The 17,974-nt window shown below is 41.4% G+C and overlaps 2 protein-coding genes across 3 annotated transcripts in view; one reads left to right on the top strand and one right to left on the bottom strand.

Annotated features, from left to right (window-relative positions):
- The window catches only part of LOC134452949 (15-hydroxyprostaglandin dehydrogenase [NAD(+)]-like), a 15,435-nt gene extending 5,681 nt beyond the window's left edge, over positions 1-9,754 (bottom strand). Inside the window, exons 1-4 of the mRNA XM_063203638.1 lie at positions 9,472-9,754; positions 9,209-9,332; positions 7,816-7,922; positions 1,158-1,254 (exon numbers count right to left, since the gene is read on the bottom strand). Of these exons, the coding sequence (XP_063059708.1) occupies positions 1,158-1,254; positions 7,816-7,922; positions 9,209-9,332; positions 9,472-9,564 (421 nt within the window). The 5' untranslated portion in view covers positions 9,565-9,754. The remainder of the gene's footprint in view (positions 1-1,157; positions 1,255-7,815; positions 7,923-9,208; positions 9,333-9,471) is intronic.
- Positions 1-17,112, top strand: part of LOC134452948 (15-hydroxyprostaglandin dehydrogenase [NAD(+)]-like) — a 19,031-nt gene extending 1,919 nt beyond the window's left edge. Inside the window, exons 1-7 of one of the 2 annotated variants that reach the window (XM_063203637.1) lie at positions 10,437-10,556; positions 10,718-10,841; positions 13,220-13,326; positions 13,849-13,945; positions 14,645-14,721; positions 14,983-15,146; positions 15,523-17,112. In XM_063203637.1, the coding sequence (XP_063059707.1) occupies positions 10,464-10,556; positions 10,718-10,841; positions 13,220-13,326; positions 13,849-13,945; positions 14,645-14,721; positions 14,983-15,146; positions 15,523-15,667 (807 nt within the window). In that variant the 5' untranslated portion in view covers positions 10,437-10,463 and the 3' untranslated portion in view covers positions 15,668-17,112. Of the gene's footprint in view, positions 1-10,436; positions 10,557-10,717; positions 10,842-13,219; positions 13,327-13,848; positions 13,946-14,644; positions 14,722-14,982; positions 15,147-15,522 lie in introns of those variants that run through there. The other variant, XM_063203636.1, reaches the window with a different exon arrangement.
- Positions 17,113-17,974: the final 862 nt, after the last annotated feature.

Genomic DNA, 17,974 nt, shown 5'->3' with positions numbered 1-17,974 from the left:
AACCCAGCTGTCAAAAATCAGTTGTTAGCCTACTTCCAAAACAAGACTTAAGTTCAGTCTTTCTTCTTCCTCTCTGCTCTTTCTAATATGCCCCTTACAAAAATACTGTCTGTAAGTACTACCTTTAATATCATCTTTCCTTATTCTTTTTGATTAACTTAACTTGTGATTTTACTGCTTATTCAAATATCGTACATTTTCCTTGATACTCTTACCCATAGGCCTATAGGCCCTACTTCCCGTAATCGACCCTTCCCTTCAAGATTCATCTCAAGATTCAGAAGAAAAAACATATGAACTTTAATGGACTTTATATATTGAATACTCTTTTGTTTTACATCTTTGTTACAGTTTAACCTTTCATCTTCATTAAATAACGGAATTGGCATCCTGACTCGCCCGTTCCTGAAACAATGAGTGAATGAGTTGGCTGGCTGTCCGTTCAAGTTTCGCCAAAACACTTGTGTGGGGACAGCAACAAGTTACATAAGCATACAATGAACTTTGCTTCCAAGTCACTCCTGCCAAACCTTCCTATTCTCAACTGCTGAGAACCAATGGAAAACGAAGATTTCTAAAACTCTGCTTATGTGTTAACTAGGGGCAGAATCCGATGTATTTTCAAAAATATCCATATACGTTTAAACAGGCTTTAAAGACACATGTTTGTTGACTGCCCCTTTGAGAAGCCATACAAAGTCCATGCATGCAGCCATTTTAATTTTTATATGGTCAAGGTTTAATTTGCAAAGTGCTCTGGTGTGTTATATGTTATCTACAGCCTGTCCTTGTAGCCTGACCTGTTTTTTTTTTCTTTACTGAGCCCTGTAACTGTTTTGCGGCCCATCTTGGCCAGCTATCCCTGCAAGAAGAGCTACTGAATCTTGGTGGGACCTTAAAGAATAGTTAAATAAGTAATCCCTTTGTACATGGGCAAAAGAAGCCTGGCATAATCAAAGGGGCAAATAGACTGGAGCGAAGCCCCAACACCGCAACATTAGTACAAACACAGGTAGCAGTTTGGCTATCGGGCTTGGTTTTAGGTCAAAGGGAGACAGTAGTACTACTATGACCATATCCATTGCTTGTGTGTGTGTGTGTGTGTGTGTGTGTGTGTGTGTGTGTGTGTGTGTGTGTGTGTGTGTGTGTGTGCTAACCTGCCAGTGAGGCGATGTTGATGATGACTCCCCCTCTGCCTCCATTTTCCTTCTTCATGTGGTTCAGGGCCAGGTAGGTCCCTCTGATCACACCGTTCTACACACACACACACACACACACACACACACACACACACACACACACACACACACACACACACACACACACACACACATTCAAATACATGGACACACATGTGCATGCACACAGAGATATTTTGTTTTGTTTAGAACAAGACCGTTTCTGCCAACACTACAATCTTTGTATTGTTTTTGGAAAATATCATATCCATATATGTACATGGAGAGGAGGGGATCCCTCATGTAAAAAAATATATGAACACGCTGGAAGGACTGAACAGCTGCAAAATGGGCACAACAATTATTTTGATGGCAAATTATAATTTTCTTTCTTCTTTCACTTATTGCTTGCTTATTCTCTCTCTCCCTCTCGCGCTCTCTCTCTCTCTCTCTCTCTCTCTCTCTCTCTCCATTTCACCGTTTCAATGTCCTGTGTGATGTTTGAATACCAAAAAAAAAAAAAATAGAGTGAGGGATGGAGTCAGCGGGCCAACATGTCAGGGAATGACTGAGGCCGAGATCCAGTATCCCTATAAGATGACTAAGTGCCAACAGCATTGTTAGAAGATGAATATGTGCCATGACATCACACTTACGAACATCATATGGTCACCACTCATGTGCTAGACACTGACAGCACTGGAACTGACAGCATGTATGAGCTATGACTGGGTAACATGAAAAAAAAAACTTGATAGTAACTTTTTCCATATTGACCGATGCCCCTTTGTTTATCATGACTATGATGTTGGCTATGATTATGTCCTCGTTTGTAAGTCGCTTTGGTTATAAAGTGTCTGCCATATGCAATGTAATGTAATGTAATGTAATGTAATGTAATGACTAGGATTGGACAATAGAATTTCAATGCCTTTCACTGAATGGACAGTCACAGGGCAGAATAACAAATGTGGAATATTGTGTTTTCTCAGTACATTACAGTTTTTTTCAATTGCTAACAAGCACTTACCCATACTATGGATACTTTTTCTAAACTCTTAAAGTGTATATCTCAGGTTAATTTTTATTCAAAATAATGGACTTCCTTTGATAGTTCTACCACTTCAACAATTATCCATCATTTTTTTCATGCAACAGGGCATCAGAAAATGAAATATAATGAGGAAAAGTGTGTATTTTCAGTAACATGTTCAAAGAATTCTAATCTATTGTGTGACGTCAGGCGAGGCCATTCAGTAGCCCGCAGTAGCGGTAGCCCTGAAATAAATATCATTGCCAATATTATATCATGACCGCTACAGGGTGCCATGTGACCGTGAGGCAGTAAAGTAGCCTACCAGTGTTCGAACTATACCAACAAAAAAAGCGGGGGGGGGGGGGGGGGGGGGGGGGGAGATGGGGGGGATGGGGGGGCGAGTGGTTACGATTGCGCTTGCCTCAAAATGCGAGTCTCGAAGGGCTAGGCCTACCATGTGATTTCAAATTTCAAGTAGGCCTACACTACAAATTACCAGACATTGTTAGTATCAACCTTTAGTAGGCTAGGTCTATCATGCCATTTCAGCATCATGTCCAAGTGGGAACGAATGTAAACAGCGAGAAATGATAAATAAATAAAACCGTTTGGGTGAATCATTCGCTCCAAGCTTTTTAACGGCAAGGTGCAAAGCAGTCGGCTGCATTGTAAGAGTGCCAGAGATTACCAAATTCAAACGACTGCAAAGCAATCTGTCTGGGCACAGCGGAAAGCACCTGTGCGGTCCACACGGCGGTCAGCAGAAAACGAATGAACCTCCCTTGCAATACGTCCGAGAACATCAGTACACCGTATGTCAAATGGCGCATTTGTCTACTTGTTTCGAGCACCACGTTTCATTGTCATTGCCGCGAGTTTCTGACAAACCACATAGTTGAGCTGCACAACGTGACACTATCATACACAACATGATGAAGCGCCCCCCTCACGTTTGACATCCTCGGGCCGAAGTGTCATAAGGGGGTAAAGACCGTGAACATAGTGACACACACTTCACAGTGGTGTTGGTGAAAACGAAAAGAAGTTGCCTCCCACGGCCCAAACGCAAAATAATGCCGAAAATTGAATGCCCCCTCAGTTGTCCTGGCTAGGGCAACTGGCGCGTTATCACTGCTTCTTATTCAATGTACCAGCACTTGCATTGTACTCGCGCTGCACTTGTCTCTCAATGCAATCAGCTGCGTGCTCCGGGCGAAATAGTCAACTCTCCCACCTTGTGGACACAGAAGGGAACAATTTGAAGAACACGTTTCAGACGGACGGACAGACATAGCCTACCCTCTTATAGAGATGCTGGGACGCATCTAAAAACGTGGATCCAACGCGCGTAGGAAAATAGAGACTGAAAAGATACAACCAAAAGGCTCTACTCGAAGGCTCCAGCCAACGCTGTTGAAATACTGTTTGCCTCTCTCCCTGGCCATCTGAATGAGATGCTTTTGTCAAACGTCATACCAAATCTACATAGGCCTAGGTTAGTTTTGGTATTTATGTTTATAGGCCTATTTGATCTGGCGACTATTGTTGTTTTACTGTCTTGCTTGAACCGCTCTGTTTGGATTACTTGAAGACTTTCCATGGATGATCCTGCATCGTCTCAGTGCCGTGAGTAACCTGGAACATAAGTAGGCTATATCATCAGAGGTGAGCTTAGTCACTTTTGGCCGCGAGAGACTTGGAAGGTTTGGATTTGCGCCACACAACGTGGATTATTGAAACTGAAGACTTGATTTCTTCTATATGGATACTTTCGTTTGGTAGGCCTATAATAACGGACAGTGCAGTTTTTTTGTGACACACGGACTTTTTTTTTTTTTCAAGGAATATAGGTTAACCGAAATAGTCCCGCCGCCGCGTGGGTTACCTATGCTATTGATTTGTGACACGCATGTGGGTGACCTTTATTGAAGTTGCATGTAATTCTATTGAACTGAAAATAGGCCATGTGATTTTTACAACAGCGACATGACTCGGGTGGTATACTTTAGCCTACTGTTTTACACCTAGGAAAAGTTTGACGCGATTTCAGCACCATGGCCAGTCACTCCACAGTTGGGCGAATAGTACCACATTTTAGGCTACGGCTACGCAGATAATTTCAAGAGACCTGTTTGTGCTGTTTGTAATTTAGGTAGCCTATTGCATTTAGCTGACACGATATTGGCAGTTAATTAAAAATGATTAAAAGCAAGCCCAAAAATATGAAGGGATTAGGCTAGTAAAAAAAAGAAGCCCATGTCGCATAGCATAGTCTAGCCTATAGCCTAGGTCCAAGCAGAATTTGCAACCCTGCATGAATAGCATTTCTACTAAAACTAGTTGGCCAAAAGTTACTAAATCATTTAGAAGTTGTTACAGTGCCCTGCATGAGAAAAGCCGCACGATTACCGGTAGTTGCGATTTCTATTATAGGCCTGCAGGCCACGGCCGTTATATCATTAGTGATCGTCACCTCGCCTATGTAAAATTCCAGGCAAATAAAATTAGAACGTTCACCCATGGCCTCGCCTGACGTAGTCGCCAGGTTACGGTTAAACCCACATTTGCCACAACAAACAACAAAAATCGTTGTTTAACATCGTTTTTGGAGGGACTTATATATGTGGATCATTTATTGAATACAGTGTGTACACATTGATCCAAAGTAGTGGTTAACCTGCGATATACACTTTAACACAGACTACCACCTACCAAACACAATTGGCCACACAGTTAATTTTCTTCTCAAAAGCACACACTGTTAAATATACACAAAGTACTCATTTCAAAATAGAACACATCGTTCTCTGTACACACTCACTTTACCAAAACACTAGAAACATGGCTCAAAATGAAATACGTCTGTCAAACAATAACACTTGTTTTCATTTCACAAGGTACATTGAGTCAATCAAATTACACAAGACTTCAAAACACTGGCTATTGTCAAGATTACAGAAGCTGCATAGACTTTTACGTTTCAATTTTACAGGTAGCCTATTGCATGCATTCAAATCATGCAATTCACTGTTTCACTACAGTTTTTTTCAATTGCTAACAAGCACTTACCCATACTATGGATACTTTTTCCAAACTCTTAACACAGAATACCACCTACCAAACACAATTGGCTAAACAGTTAATTTTCTTCTCAAAAGCACACACTGTTAAATATTCACAAAGTACTCATTTCGAAATAGATCACATTGTTTTCTGTACACACTCACTTTACCAAAACACTAGAAACATGGCTCAAAATGAAATACGTCTATCAAACAATAACACTTGTTTTCATTTCACAAGGTACATTGAGTCAATCAAATTACACAAGACTTCAAAACACTGGCTATTGTCAAGATTACAGAAGCTGCATAGACTTTTACGTTTCAATTTTACAGGTAGCCTATTGCATGCATTCAAATCATGCAATTCACTGTTTCCACTATGTAACACATTGAGAAATAGGCAGATCATGAAGAAAATAATCACAGTACAACTAACAAGCACCAGTATCAGTATGAATAACTGGCAGCCGGGGACTTGATCAGTGTCAAATCATTGACTATGATTCGGTTTTGTTGCGTAATTAAACTTGACCTAGTCTGATCGCATGCTTAACCCGTTAAAACACGGTGTTACAAATTTGATGTTCCCAGAATGGCAATGACTCGTAATGAGCCGTAGTGCATTACTAAAGGTCCTCTGTTATGTCAAAGTAGAGTAGTACTATGGTAACTAACCTTTCAATGAATATTATAGCTTGCCGTACGGCATGCATTATGGGGCTATATCATTCCACCACTACATAACACACAAACACTGGTGTGCCAACAATTTTTTTTTACAAACTATTCCACTTGGAAGTTTGCATGTACGCTTTAACTGCTTGCCAATGAATACTGGTTCGACTGGAAACCCCAGTGATTAACTGTTGTGGTTTCATCCGACATCACACAGGTAATGCTCACCAGGAAACAGCTGAGAAGTGCTACCGTGAGTAGCCATAAAATGTAATGACTATTGTGGGCTGAGTAGTAATAATTTATCAAAATCATTAGCTTTCATTCAAAATTGTACGCTATGTTATCTGCTATTTAAATGAGGGTGATGAGCTGAATGCATGACTGAATGACTGAATGAGTGAGTGAGTGAGGAGAAATGGAGAAATGTAATAATAACAAATACATGGAGTGTAGCCACTTTGGGATAGCAGAATAGATATAGAGCATGCGTGAGGGGGGTACTCTTCATATGACAACATGGCTTAGGGGGAACACAGGACAAAAAAGATTGGGAAACACGGCCCATAGAGGATAAAAGACAGATGTGTTTCATCTAGATTAGAGCAGGGAATCTTTCCAGGGAGGAGACATCTGGAATGTTAGGTTGTGGAACACGTGACTCATTCACAGGACAGGAGTGTTTACGTGTGTGTGTGTGTGTGTGTGTGTGTGTGTGTGTGTGTGTGTGTGTGTGTGTGTGTGTGTGTGTGATGGAGACTGATTACGATGTCTGTGTTGTGAAATGGTGGAACGTGATGAAGGTGTGTGTGTGTGTGTGTGTGTGTGTGTGTGTCTGTGTGTGTGTGTGTGTGTGTGTGTGTGTGTGTGTGTGCGTGTGTGTGTGTGTGTAAGCGTGCATGTGCATGTGCATGATGGAGACTGATGTCTGTGTTGTGAAATGGTGGAACGTGATAAAGGGGTGTGTGTGAGTGTGAGTGTGTGATTCAGAGTGTGTGTGCACATGGTGGTGTGTGATTAATTAAGATGTCAGTGTACTGTTGGAATTACACAGCACTGAGTCCTTGTCATGATGTCATGCATTCATAACGTAAGACAGTCAACCGACCATGTCATCTCTTTCCAAGCTCCTTTTCTTTGAGCTTGAATATGTTTCAATTCTCATCCAAGAAGCTTTACATTTTCAAGCTCCATAAGAAATCTGGCTATTTATTTATTTATTTTGAATAGGATGTCACTGTGAGATAATTAGAGATGCACCGGATCCTGATTTTTAGGATCCTGCTGGATACCGGATCCACTGCTTAAGATCCTGCCGGATCCGGAACCGGATACCGGATCCTATGAAAGGGTTGAAACACATAGCCAACTCGCACACGTGGGCCCTTTTTATTACGTTGTCGCAAACTATTTTTAAGACTCATTGGCTTACTGCCACACTGCCTTCAACAGCCGCTTCCAAAGGGCCGCTTCCAACGGCCACTCCATGCAACGACTGGGGTTGTGAAAGACTGACTGAAAATCCTAGGCTACGTAAAAAGTAGAGATGCCCCAGATCCTGATTTTTAGGTAACTGCCGGATACCGGATCCACTGCTTAAGATCCTGCCAGATCCGGATAGTCTGAAAAACCATATTATCCTGCCGGATCTGGAACCGGATCTTGGATCCGGTACATCTCTAGAGATAATGACAGGCAGTGAGTGAGAGTCTAGAGAGGAAAGGGGAGAGGGGGTGGGGAGGATCGGGAAATGACCTCAAGCCGGAATCCAACCCTGGTCCCCTTAGTAACACTAGTGCCTTATCAACCCGGAAAATATAATCTCTTTCCTTCAACCGAATCTCTCCGCTTTCAATCTTACCAGGTTGATGGCCACAGTTTTCTCCCAGTTGCCTTCGTTGATGATGCCTGCGTTGTTGCAGACGATGTCAATGCCACCAAACTTCTCCACAGTCTTCTGGAGGGCATCTGAAAAAAAAACACTTTTTTTTTACTAAAACCTTGAACATCTAAGATGTTTGATTTGTGTTCTCTCTAGTTTGAAAGTAATTGAGTTGAAACCCCCAAAGTTGTTTAATTTAATTGTTTAAGTTGTTTAAGTGTTTTATTTAAAGGTTCAGAGTGTTTCATGTCTTTTCTTTTGGTATGCGAATAACATTTGTGGTTGATGGCTATCTTAAGCCTGTCTGCCCCTCATACAAATGGTAAGAACCTTTTGGCCATTTTGAATGTTAATTCTCATCTCTAAGGTGAGGACCCATCCGGTGTATTTCGGAGATAGCCTCCTGTTGTGCTGTATCCATCTCTGTAACTCCCAACTTGTTGAATATTCATTTTAGGGCTGTACCGTGGGGAACTGCCCCTCTGGTCCCAGACTGTATATAGTTTGTATACTTCTTGTGTAAGTTAGAAATATTTGCTGATCTGCTTGTGACGCTGTGTTTCTCCATTGATGCATCAGTGCAAGAATTAAAGCCTGGATTCTGTTTGTTGTCCTTACGCCAAGTCTCCCGTAGTCTACTTTTGGTATTAATTACCATCAAGTTCAATGAAAGTATCAAGTCTGAGTTCCAGTCACCTCATCTTGAACCCATGAGAGTGTTACATAGGGCCTATAAGCAAGTTTTTTGTTTTCTCATATGCCCCCTGACTTTCATAAAACAGATTTACAAATGTAGAAACTTATTCTGTCTTTCAAGTCTTGTAAGATGCCTGAAGAAGATCTATCTATCACACACAGCTATAGTCAATATTTTTGCAAGCAGTGTGCACCCTCCCTTCCTCGTTTTGTTAAAAATTTGGTACCTGCTGATGCTAGTTTTCTTTTGAATGTGCGTGCCTTCCACTACAATTTGACTCTGACATAAAGACAATACAAACAGTGATTGAATACTTGCACATGATATCTTGTAATCTTACTCCTCTATGAGAAGATAATACTTAACACAATGGAAATTAAAGAAATTTAAATCAAAGCAATTGATTGTGTTTGTAGGCTATCATAAACAGAAATGTGCAACCTGGATTAATTAGGCCTATAGTAATAATAACCCAGTGCCACATAGGCTATTAGATTCAACCATGTTGGGCCATTTTGAGTGTGGGGGGACTTTGCAATGAAACAAGCAAAGAGAATGTTCTCTCACCCAAAAGTCAAAGTTGGGGGTCAAATTTCACGGTACATACTTGTGGGTACACCTCACCAGGCCTAACGCAATTGTCTCACCATACTCGGAAAAGTGCCACAGGCTTACCTTTGAACTGTTCCTCCAAAGTGACATCGCAAGCACAGAACACAACTCGGTCCGTACCGAACTCCTTCTCAAAGGTAGCTTTGGTTGTCTCACCCGTCTTCTCATCAACATCAAACAGTGACACCTATCCAAAACAGTTGTCAGAGTCAGTTTGGGTTGCAGCTGAAACTACGTGTAGGCGCGTACCTTCTTTAAAAGGATAACGCATGGCCATAGGTCATTGAAGTCATATATCAAATATCTATAGAAAAAAGCTCACCAACCTTTGCTCCATTTTGCAGTAGACATTCCGCGAATCCCTTCCCCAGACCTTGTCCTCCACCGGTAACAACTGCAACCTTTCCATTCAGTGCCATTGCAGATAACGGAGCTCGCGCGCAGAGTGACAAACTCCAAGCTATCCCACTGTCAACCCAAATCGGATATTTTGTTGGATACTCCTCGCAACCAGTTGTTCAAAGTGCAACTAGTTAGGCTACACTGTGGTAGTGGCTTCGCTCATTGGGTCGTCCGAGGCAGTCTATTCGTTGCACCGTGTTGTTCAGTGAGATAATTTGGCAACAATTCTCCAGATGTGTGGGTGGAGAGACACGAGTGTCGACGCCCATTTTGGCATGCTGTAGCTTTTTATACTGGTTAGCTGATAAAATACTTTACTTTGTGTACATTAACAATAGCCTAATAGGCCTACCCCTATTTTTGACGAGCGACGCTATTGACGAATTTCGTAGCCTATGGGTTAATTGTTCTCACCGACACTTTTCGGTAGGCCTATTAGAAGCTTGCTGACGGCGAAGGACCATCAACATAACCGTTGGTAAAAGTAAAACTTGTGCATTTTAGTTAGAGGACAATGGATAGCGTATAGGCTACAGAAATTGTGGGTGGACTGTCGATAATTTGACATAGGGCTTTAGGAAGTAAGTTATTGATCAATCGGGGCTTAGTTGCGCCAAATTTCGTCGCGCCTTTGCGCCAATTATGTCAAACAGCTGACCTGGCAACATTTGGCCATCATATGTGACAACAGCAAAATTACTGCTATTACACTAGGCCTATATAGCCTATCGTCCATGAGTCACTTTTGGATCACGGCTTTGCAAGGAAATTAAGTGTCGCAAAGTTGCCCAAGACTTACTTTCACCACATCGCAGGAAAAGGGCAGATACACACGTTGCAAGAACATAGGGCTAGTGACAATAGAGAAGTAGATATCAAGGTCGCTAGACAAGACGAACACATTTTTTTAATCGTCATGGCATTGGACGGAAAAGTTGCGGTTGTTACAGGTGGTGCGCAAGGTCTGGGGAGAGGGTTCGCTGAAGTTCTGCTGAAAAACAGGGCAAAGGTAGGCCAATGGGCAGATGTATAGCCTATGTTTTTCCCTGATGGTTGACCCAGGCTGCATAGCATATGCTTTCATCGCCATAGGCAGGTGACAGTATGTGTTTAGACAGGAAACACGGCAGCCAACCCAAAACCATAAAACAGTGTTGTGCATTTCAACAGGTGTCACTGTTTGATGTCGACGAAGTTTCAGGGAACACCACCAAATGTGTTTTGGAGAAAGAGTTCGGGCCAGACCAAATTCTCTTCTGTCAATGCGATGTCACATCTGAGGAGCAGTTCAAAGGTAGGCCGCCTTACCTTTCTCACAAATTTAGTGCAAGTAATTTCAGAAAATATATTTTTCTTGAGAGAAAAGAAAAAATAGGCCTACATGTTGCACTTCGGTTTGATGCAATTTTATGAACATTTTATTTCTCTTTTTTTTTGTAAAAATTAAAAAACGGTAGTCCATCAGCTAAAAAAGGAGTAGCCTAATATTTAGACTAATATAGGCCTATTAGAAAAAATTTTTTTTTCTTATGGATACTTCATATCGGTTTAAAAGCCTAATGATTTACAAGTCATTTTAGGGTAAAAGTCAAGTCAACCACCATATCAAGATTCAAGCACACAATTGAACTGTGTCAGCTCATCAGTCATACTCATACAGGCATGGTGGTCATTAGTCCATGCTCCCCTAACACTAATACAGGGGTATTCAATTAAATGTCAACGAGGGCCAGTTTTTCAAAATCCTCCCAGTAAAGGGGCCAAACGATACGTATGTATTATGGTTACCGACAATGAATGATCATTGAAGTTGAGGTTTTGGGGGTCCTCCCCCAGGATGTTTTGCATTTCTTAGATGTAATTTCCTGCATTTTAACGTCCCTTGTCCCGTTTCAGCACGATAACAGAACCCATACTTTCATCTCTAAATTCCGAAAAATGATTCTGTATTTCAAGGGGCTTGTGGAGGGCCAGAACCTTGCTGTCCAAGGGCCGCATCTGGCCCCAGGGTCGCCATTTGAATAGCCCTGCACTAATACATGCACATATCCCTACAGTATATCACAAAAGTGAATACACCCCTCACAGTTTTGCAGATTTTTGAGTATATCATTTCATAGGAAAGCATTACAGAAATTTCACTTTGACACAATGATTAGTGACCTTTTAACAACATATTTAACCGCTTAAATTTCTTGTTCACTCAGAAAAAAACAAAATACAGCCATTCATGTTTGAACGTGTACTCACAAAAGTGAGTACACCCCAGATTAAAATCCGGTAGAGAAGGGGCTATGTTGGCTCGAATCGTCTCGAAATGAAACGAAATGAAAAGGGATGACAAGGGAGGTCATCAGTGTGCGTTTCAACCTTTCTTTGCATTGAACTTTTACATTTTGAGTCTGCATCTGGCTTAAATAGATTGGTGTGAGATTTGAATGCAATCCTATGGAGAATATCATGATCTGCTTCAGTAGTCACAGTGCATGTTGACATGTATGTTTCTTTTAGGTGTATTTCAGATTGCCAATGTTGACAGCATTCATGCATCCCCAAACCATGTCAGTCCCACTACCATGCTTGGCTTATGAGAGGATACACCTTTTTTTGTAAAACTCACTTGTTTACCACCACACATGCTTGACACCATCTACAGCAAATTTGTTTATCTTGGTCTCAAGAGAGATGAACAGACCAAGGATATGGATCACTGGAACCATGTCGTGTGATCTGAAGAGACCAAGATAAACAAATTTGCTTTAGATGGTGTCAAGCATGTGTGGTGGTAAACAAGTGAGTTTTACAAAAAAGGTGTATCCTCTCATAAGCCAAGCATGGTAGTGGGACTGACATGGTTTGGGGATGCATGAATGCTGTCAACATTGGCAATCTGAAATACACCTAAAAGAAACATGCATGTCAACATGCACTGTGACTACTGAAGCAGATCATGATATTCTCCATAGGATTGCATTCAAATCTCACACCAATCTATTTAAGCCAGATGCAGACTCAAAATTTAAAAGTTCAATGCAAAGAAAGGTTGAAACACACACTGATGATCTCCCTTGTCATCCCTTTTCATTTTGTTTCATTTCGAGACGATTCGAGCCAACATAGCCCCTTCTCTACCGGATTTTAATCTGGGGTGTACTCACTTTTGTGAGTACATGTTCAAACATGAATGGCTGTATTTTGTTTTTTCTGAGTGAACAAGAAATTTAAGCGGTTAAATATGTTGTTAAAAGGTCACTAATCATTGCGTCAAAGTTACATTTCTGTAATGCTTTCCTATGAAAAGATATACTCAAGAATCTGCAAAACTGTGAGGGGTGTATTCACTTTCGTGATATACTGTATGGGGTGCATGAAGTATTACATTTACTCACCTAAAAGTATGATTATACTATTATAACATGTTTGTCTGGAACAGTAACATTGGTGATTGGTACCAATCAGATGTTTTGAAAACTGAAAGAAAAGTCAGCGACACCAAGCTCCCGTTTCTCTTATTTTGATATTAAAATTAATTGTATTAATTTATTAAAATAAAATAAAAAACGGGAGCTTTGTGTCGCAGACTTTTCTTTCAGTTTTCATGGTAGTTTTCCTAGTCCTTGACCTGCACCTTATCTTCTTGAGACGGATGTTTTTCTCTTTTTGACCAATCAGATGCTTTCCAAAGGACCGTGCAGAAGTTTGGAGGGATCAACATTGTCTGTAACAATGCTGGCATCAGCAATGAGACAGACTGGGAGAAAACCGTTGCCGTTAACCTGGTGAGGCCGACACAGTTGTTTTTCAGGAAACAAAATGTTGTGTGACCCAGATATGCCTCAGCCATATGCCACACATGTGTATGCTGCATATACTGTATGGGCCTATTTTTTTTCCAATTTGATTACAATCCATTTCAATTATCCCGTCAGTTTATTCATACTTATTTCTTACATTTTAAGTGGGTGAATTTCTAAACACTGCCCTCTCACACAGTAGCTGTGTTTGTGCCATGTATAAAGAGTCAAGAGGTGTTGCCTGTGCTGTGTGTACTGTATAATGTGAATTGGATTGGTAAAATGTACATGTATCTATCTCTCTCTCTCTCTCTCTCTCTCGCTGTGTGTGGTGTGTGTGTGTATGCGCGCACGTGTGTGTGTGTGTGTGTGTGTGTGTGTGTGTGTGTGTATGCACATGTGTGTCCATGTATTTGAATGTCTGTGAGTCTGTGTGTGTGTGTGTGTGTGTGTGTGTGTGTGCGTGCGTGCGTGCGTGCGCGCGCGTGCGTGCGTGTGTGTGTGTAGAATGGTGTGATCAGAGGGACCTACCTGGCCCTGAACCACATGAAGAAGGAAAATGGAGGCAGAGGGGGAGTCATCATCAACATCGCCTCACTGGCAGGTTAGCACACACACACACACACACACACACACACACACACACACACACACACACACACACACACACACACACACACACACACAGACACAGAATAACCAAGTGTGTGTGGGCATGGGTGCGTGTGTGTTCGTTACTTCCTTGGCAGTGACAAGACAGTTTGACGGCTGATCATTAGAGGAAGTTGTGGTTCACACAATTTCAGGTTAGGCCTCACTAAGCTAAAGTAAATGATGAACCCGTTTGTGCAGAGCCTATGTTATAACATTACTGTCACCAAAATTGTAATGGCTATGTCTTAATCTGTCACTTAAGGCCCTCTGTATGTTGTTATGAGTTGAGTCTTTTCAGAAAATAGTGAATAGGCCCGCCGACGACCACAACTGCACAAAGAGGCTACACATATTCATTGGCCACACACACACACACACACACACACACACACACACACACACACACACACACACACACACACACACACACACACACACACACACACAGCAGGAAAACATGCATATGTTGGGGGTCAGATTCTTGGAAAAGGGACTTGACTTTGGATGAAGGTGAAGGGGAATGGTGAAAGGAAAGCACTGTTATGTATGCCTGTAAACTGTGTGTGTGTGTGTGTGTGTGTGTGTGTGTGTGTGTGTGTGTGTGTGTGTGTGTGTGTGTGTGTGTGTGTGTGTGTGTGTGTGTTTTAAGGTATTGGTCCTTTGCCTGCCTCCCCTGTCTACACGGCTAGTAAACATGGAGTCATGGGTTTCTGCAGAGCCATGGCGGTAATGATTCCATTTTTCTAAACTATTATCATGTATTTCTGTTAGAACACACTTCACTTGTTTGTGAATAGTACACATGCCGAACAAATTATGGCCGTGGGCTTGGCTCAAATGGCTATGACACCGTACTGGTCATTTCCCGATCCTCCCCCTTCTCTCTCCCCCAATCGTTTCCTGTCATTTCTTCACCATCACTTGTAAACAATGGCATGAAAAGCACCTGCAAAAAAAACATAAAATGTGTGTGTATGTGTATTCCAGATGGCCTCAGATGCTGCTGGCTATGGCGTGAGAATAAACGTGATGTGTCCTGCATATGTGCGGACCGCTCTCCTATCTGCTGCGAGTTCTCCAGAATGTTCTGGAGACTTCTACAGCATCAAGCACATGAACAAGAAGTCTGTGGAGATCTTTGGTATTATGGAGTGAGTCCGAGTGATTTCATTTTATATATTTGATTTGCCGTAGACGATGTGCATGGTTTCCTTAGATACCGTCGTCATTCCAAACGAAGATTGTATGCGCGTCTAACTTACTCGCACGCTTGACGCCTGACCGGGATTCTACGGGATTATTGGCAACCCCATCAGCCAATCAGAACAGAGAATTCCATTGTGTAGGCAGATAATTCATTTTATATACTACAGCACTGTGCGTATGCCATCCTGGTACAATCTGTGTAAAGAAATTCCAAATCTATTAGTATTAATGTCTCCGCCTCAAAGTCTGCTTTTATTGTCACTGTTGTGGATCTTGGGAAAGTTACTCATGTACTGTATTAATTTGTGTGTGTGTTTGCAGGGTGTCAGACGTCGTGAAGGCGTTTGAGAGCCTGGTTCTGGATGAGAGTCAGAATGGAACGGCTGTCATTGTGGACACACATGGCTTTTACAACTTCAAGTTTCCCTCCACAGAGGATATACTACCAAGAAACACCACAGAGTAATCCTGATGAATCATTTGTGTGTGAGGCATCAGGGAAGCCCATTACACACACACACACACACACACACACACACACACACACACACACACACACACACACACACACACACACACACACACACACACACACCCTGATCTTAGGAAATCCTCAGATGGTCTCGGAGGTCATGCCAAAGATTTTTTTAGTAGATTAAGATGATTCAAACTCCGCCCACCCAATGCAAAGGAGTGTGCTCAAGTTCGGTCTCCTAAAGGGGCGTTGTCCCCTCCTTCTTCGTCTTCTCCTTCTGTGGTAGTTTGGCGACGGTTTGGATAAGATGTGCTATTCCGCCATCTACAATGCCAAGGGAACTCCATTTATTCAACTTCAAGCCTCCAAAGGTCTCCTAACCGCAGGTCTCCTAAAGGGGCGTTCACATGACATCACATGGATCCAGGAAATACACAGGCTTGAGTCATCTTACTCTACTCTACTCTCTGGTCATGTCCTTCTGCCATTTCCTCATTGCCAATCAGTATGTATTTAGCAAGACAGACGTTCCCCTTTCCTACCCATCACCACCTCTGTCCACACTGCTGTGGTGGCTGATATAAGAGTCTGTTTGCTAGTTTCTTGTTTGTCTGCACATAACATTTATAAACCTTTATCACTTTATTTATGAAGCTTTTGAATCTTTGAATCTATCCCAAATGTTTACAATGTTGTCTTGACTTTTTCTAGTTGTTTTATTTTCATGTTTACTCCCATTTTATGTCAGTGTAGTTCTGTGCCACTATCTGTGTTCTTTATGCCATTTGCTGTGAATGAGGGGAGATGTCACCCCACCTTGATATAGGGGTGGGCGATATGACAACATTAAACTGTGAATTGTGAAATCGAGTACAAGATGGTCTAGAATCTGCCAAAGTGGAGAAATCGTATAGATTGTCTTGCAGTGAGGATGTTTACCATCAGTATCAGAGTGATGTCTACTATTTGTTGTTGTCTTCTGCACTTGTATTCTTTGCATTACTGTATTCCAACAGCCTGTTAACATGTAATTAATTGCTAATTACAAATGGCAAGTATATAAAATGCCTGTTTTTTTATACTTTTTATTTTTTTGATGGAAGATTGTGAAAAATTAAAATTTTATATAGCCTATAAAAAATGTGATATGACATTGTGATTTTGCCAAATCACCCACCCCTACCTTGATACAACCAGTTCTACAGGGTACCACCCACACTCTTAATCCTAGTGATGGTTACATTATCACACTTTTTGGTTGATCGCTTTGTCCTTTGAAGTATGTTCACAGACTGACTCCACAAAAGGTTTTGTATCGAACATTTTTTAATTGAACAGGATGGCAAGTTGTGTGCTTCTCTGTGCTGTTTTGTCATGTGCACCATGTTAAATATGTGTGTATTAGAGGACTTTGAATAAACCTGTTGCACCCAGAATTGAATGCAGCCGTTTCTGCATCATACTGTATACCATATGCATGGTTTTATTTAGCTACAAAACAAATAGAACCAAATATATCCTCTTTTAAGAGATTTCTATGTAAAAATGGTTGGCAGAAAGTGTTAATCTCAGCTTCTGAAAGTAAAAACCCTGCCACATATTCAATGCATCAATTTCTCATGATGAACACGACATTCATCAGAATGGTCATAATAACACATCTACATCAGCTCTATCTAGTCTGGAGAATTTCCAGACAGATCTGTGTAAGACATTAGTGAAATATCCTGTGTTCGTGCAAAGATAGAATGAATACATTACATGAGAAGGGTTATTCTGAAGCTGGTATTGACAGCTTTGGTATGCACGAGTCTTAGCCACCATCTGCAAAAAAAAAAACCATCAAAGTAAAAACGTATGCAGCGACCATATACATAGATGCTAACATTGCCTTGGGCATCACTGCATGGCAGATTCTGCATATTTATTAGGCCGAATTCTTACTTACAGTAACTCTGAGCTGAACTTTGAACTCTCTGAACTGAACTCTTTGCCTTGGTTGGCAACTCAGTGCTGATTATAACAGGTCTGTCAGCACTGGTGAATCTGCAAACAATTGCAAACATGAAAATGCAAAATGTGAAAATTTGGACACTTACGCTTAAGCAACAAATACCAACCACATGCTCTAGTTTGTGCCGTAGCCCAATACAGGCCAGAAAAGGCAGTTATAAAACCATACCATACCATACCAACCAACTGTACAAAATGCACCATACAGAAATACAATCATGGGTGTGCTTCTCACCAAAGGTAAAGAAAAACATGAATATAGACAAGTACAGGAATCAGTACATT

The sequence above is a fragment of the Engraulis encrasicolus genome, chromosome 7, assembly GCF_034702125.1.
Source record: "Engraulis encrasicolus isolate BLACKSEA-1 chromosome 7, IST_EnEncr_1.0, whole genome shotgun sequence".
In the NCBI taxonomy this organism is placed as follows: Eukaryota; Metazoa; Chordata; class Actinopteri; order Clupeiformes; family Engraulidae; genus Engraulis; species Engraulis encrasicolus.
Note: the sequence above shows the minus strand (reverse complement) of the source record. Positions and strands in the feature narration are given on the sequence as shown.